The sequence below is a fragment of the Ailuropoda melanoleuca genome, unplaced genomic scaffold (genome assembly GCF_002007445.2).
Source record: "Ailuropoda melanoleuca isolate Jingjing unplaced genomic scaffold, ASM200744v2 unplaced-scaffold3231, whole genome shotgun sequence".
In the NCBI taxonomy this organism is placed as follows: domain Eukaryota; kingdom Metazoa; phylum Chordata; class Mammalia; order Carnivora; family Ursidae; genus Ailuropoda; species Ailuropoda melanoleuca.
The window spans coordinates 3,008-7,236 of NW_023203071.1; the positions used below are offsets into that span (position 1 = coordinate 3,008).

General features: G+C 44.8%; 1 gene segment (V, D, J or C); it reads left to right on the forward strand.

Annotated features, from left to right (window-relative positions):
• Positions 1–3,509: 3,509 nt before the first annotated feature.
• Positions 3,510–4,019, forward strand: LOC117798556 (the record flags this gene model as incomplete). The annotated part of the segment is given in 2 exon segments: positions 3,510–3,638; positions 3,720–4,019. Coding segments are annotated over 2 exon segments (346 nt in total), but the record flags the coding sequence as incomplete, so codon positions are not given.
• Between the last annotated feature and the right edge of the window lie 210 nt (positions 4,020–4,229).

A 4,229-nucleotide genomic window follows, 5' to 3' on the forward strand; every position in this document is an offset into this window, starting at 1 on the left:
GATGACATGACACTCTATCGGGAAAACCCAAAAGAATCCATGCCGAAACTACTAGAAGTTATAGAGCAATTCAGTAATGTGGCAGGATGAAAAATCAATCTTCAGAAATCTGTTGCATTTCTATACACGAATAACAAGACTGAAGAAAGAGAAATTAGGGAATCCATCCCATTTACAATGGCACCAAAAACCATACATTACCTTAGAATTAACTTAACCAGAGATGTAAAGGACCTATATTCTAGAAACAATTATTCACTCCTGAAAGACATCGAGGAAGACATAAAAAGATGGAAAAATATTCCATGCTCATGGATTGGAAGAATTAACATAGTTAAAATGCCCATGCTACCCAGAGCAATCTACACTTTCAATGCTAACCCGATCAAAATACCGAGGACATTTTTCAAAGAACTGGAACAAATAGTCCTTAAATTTGTATGGAACCAGAAAAGGCCCAGAATCTCCAAGGAACTGTTGAAAAGGAAAAACAAAGCTGGGGGCATCACAATGCCGGATTTCGAGCTGTACTACAAAGCTGTGATCACAAAGACAGCATGGTACTGGCACAAAAACAGACACATGGACCAATGGAACAGAATAGAGAACCCAGAAATGGACCCTCTTCTCTTTGGGCAACTAATCCTTGATAAAGCAGGAAAAAAACATCCGGTGGAAAACTCACAGTCTCTTCAATAAATGGTGCTGGGAAAATTGGACAGCTACATGCAAAACTATGAAACTTGACCACTCTCTCACACCATACACAAAGATAAACTTCAAATGGATGAAAGACCTCGATGTGAGACAGGAATCCATCAAAATTCTAGAGGAGAACATAGGCAGCAACCACTACAATATCAGCCAAAGCAACCTTTTTCATGACACATCTCCAAAGGCAAGAGAAACAAAAGATAAAATGAACTTCTGGAACTTCATCAAGACAAAAACCTTCTTTTTTTTATTTTATGTATTTTTTAAAATTATTTATTTTTTTGATTTAAATCGATGATTCATTAGTTGCGTATAACACCCAGTGCACCATGCAATACGTGCACTTCTTACTACCCATCACCAGTCTATCCCATTCCCCCACGCCCCTCCTCTCTGAAGTCTTAAGTTTGTTTCTCAGATTCCATAGTCTCTCATGCTTCATTCCCCCTTCTGTTTACCCTCCCTTTCTTTATCCCTTTCTTCTCCTACTGATCTTCCTAGTTCTTATGTTCCATAGATGAGAGGAACCATATGATAATTGTCTTTCTCTGCTTGACTTATTTCACTTAGCATTATCTCCTCCAATGCCATCCATGTTGTAGCAAATGTTGAGAAATCGTTCTTTTTGATTAATCAAAAAGAAAAAAAGATATGTGTCCTGATGCCCCTCAGTGTTGATCACCTCTGCGACCCTGGTGTGCTGGTCCTACGTGGGGAGGGGCATTATATATTCTAATGGTAAACCCCTGTGACTCGTTGGACTGGGTGTGGGACAGGACCATCATGAGGTGTTCCAGAGATTACCTCATTCCTTAAGCACAGGACACGCCATGAGAAAGCTCTTCCCTTTTGCAGGTGCAGAGTGGGGTGCGGGATTGGCAGCATCCTGGCTTCTGGGATCTGCTGGAACATGAGGTCCAAGATGACATCTGAGTGTCTGTGCTCTGCCCATGGGACCAGGACACCACATCAGTCATGCCAGCTTGAATCTGTGGGTGTTCACAGACTCATGATATGACCTCCTTCCTTTGGGTCATCCCATCACCTCAGGGCAAGCTATGAATGAGGAGCTTGGCATTTGTAATTACGTAAAGTACTTGCTAATACTAGGGAACAAAGGATGCCCAGAGAAGGAACAATGAATACAGAAGTGATGAAATAAACAAGANTCGTAAAGTACATGCTAATACTAGGGAACAAAGGATGCCCAGAGAAGGAACAATGAATACAGAAGTGATGAAATAAACAAGAAAAGCATTATATAACTATATAATTGTATCAGGAGTTCTCAGTGGAATCGAAGAAAGCAAACAACGTGAACCTGCTTATTTGTAACCTTACAAGAATCTTTCCCCTACTACCATGTGTGTTGAAATCTCCTGTATGTGAGACAGAAGCTTAGGAGGAGAGGAAAAGAGAGAGAATATGCAACAGAGAAAATGACTTGTCCATAATAGATTCATAAATCATAAAGTCTTTATAACACATGCAGGAACCTGTCCATGAGGACGTCAAAGCACAGAGAAATCAATGTAAAGAACCTCCATACCCCAGACGCTGTGTGAAAGTTCACTTCTAGCTTCCCCTGCATCCTCCTCTTTCCCATGAGGATTTGGGGTCTGGATGGAGATGGGGGGCACTTCCTGGGGCTTGATCCCCTTTAGATGCCTGTGTAGCAGGGTCTGCATGTCTCACGTTGTGTGGGAAGGGAACACCTCCCTTTCTGGCACAGTTAAATGTGTTCCTCTCTAGAACCATCTGTCTCAGGGTGAGTAAAGGACCATATGGGTTGGATTTTAGGTGTTATTTTTTATTTAAATTCAATTAGCCAACATACAGTACATCATTAGACTCAGATGTAGTGTTCAACAATTTATCAGTTGCATATAAACATTTCTGTTCCATGGATGTAACTAGACGGTAGCGTTCTGAGTGAAATAAGTCAAGCAGAGAAAGACAAACATCATATGGCTTCACTCACACGTGGAACATAAGAAAAAGTGCAGAGGATTATAGGGGAAGGGAGGGAAAACTGAATGGGATGTCATCAGACAGGAAGACAAACCAGGAGAAACTCCTAACTATAGGAAACAAACTGAGGGTTAGGGAAGGGAGGTGGGTGGAGGGATGGGGTGACCGGGTGATAGGAATTAAGGAGGGCACTTGATGAGATGAGTACTGGGTGCTGTACGCAACTGATAAACTATTGAACACCACATCCGAAACTAATGACGTACGATGCGTTGGCTAGTTGAATTTAAAGAAAATTTAAAAGAAGAGGAAAAGAAGAAAGGAATACCCACTTAACACCCAATCCCTCTGCCTTGCTATCCACATGGATGAGCTTGTCTCCTTATGTAAATACTTGCGTATAGTTCCTAAAACGCCCTTTTGTAGATGGAGATTTCGGCCATCATTTCCAGGACCCAGATCTGATAAGAAAGAGAGAATGACCCTAAGCACGCAAGCAATCACGGTCTGGACCCTGGACTGCTGCCTCATCCTCCAGGTATGTGAACAGCTGAATCTGAAGGTTAAAATTGCAGCCCACAGTTGAACAGCCTGACAAGAGAACACAGGAGAACCTTCGTGAGTTTTCCAAATCTCCATCAACTCCAGCACAAACCCACTCAAGTAACTGGGGCTGGAGAACAGTTCAGGCAGAACTCAGCCTAGATCACTAGAAAAAGGTTCAGTGGGTCCTCACACCACCCACCATGGGGACACCAAGAACTACTGACTGTCGCCAGGGCTCAGGATCTTTTAATTCTTCCCCTTCTCTGTGGGTACCCACATGCAAATCACTTGGGGTGCTCCCAGAAAAAATTGGCATCACAGGCAGAGGACAGCGTGCTGGGTCTCCATCCTGCAGACAGCCATGCAGATGCTGTGGTCCCTCCTCTGCCTTCTGGCAGCTCCCCTGGGTAAGGGTCTGGGGGCTCTGGGATAGGCGGGGGCCTTTCTGTGGGATAGGATTGACTCACCATGACTCTCTTTGTCCCTAGGTGTCCTGTCTCAACTTACACTTCAGGAGTCAGGCCCAGGACTGGTGAAGCCCTCACAGACCCTCTCTCTCAATTGTGTTGTCTCCGGGGGCTCTGTCACTAGCAGTTACTATTGGAAATGGATCTGCCAGTGCCCTGGGAGAGCATTGGAGTGGATGGGGTACTGGACAGGTAGCACAAGCTACAACCCAACTTTCCAGGGCCGCATCTCCATCACTGCTGACACGTCCAAAAACCAGTTCTCCCTGCAGCTGAGCTCTGTGACCACCGAGGAGACCAGAACACTGAGGAGACATCAGTGTGAGCCCAGACACAAACCTCCCTGCAGGGACACAGTAGGGGCAGGACAGCAGGGTCCCTCAGAATCCACCAGGGGGTGCTCAGGACACCAGGGGGCGCTCAGGTCACCAGGGGTATCTCAGGTCATCTCTGGGAGCTGAGGTCACCAGGGGGTGCTTAAGACTCAGGGGCACTCAGGAGACAAGGGCACACTCAGATCAGCGTGTAGCA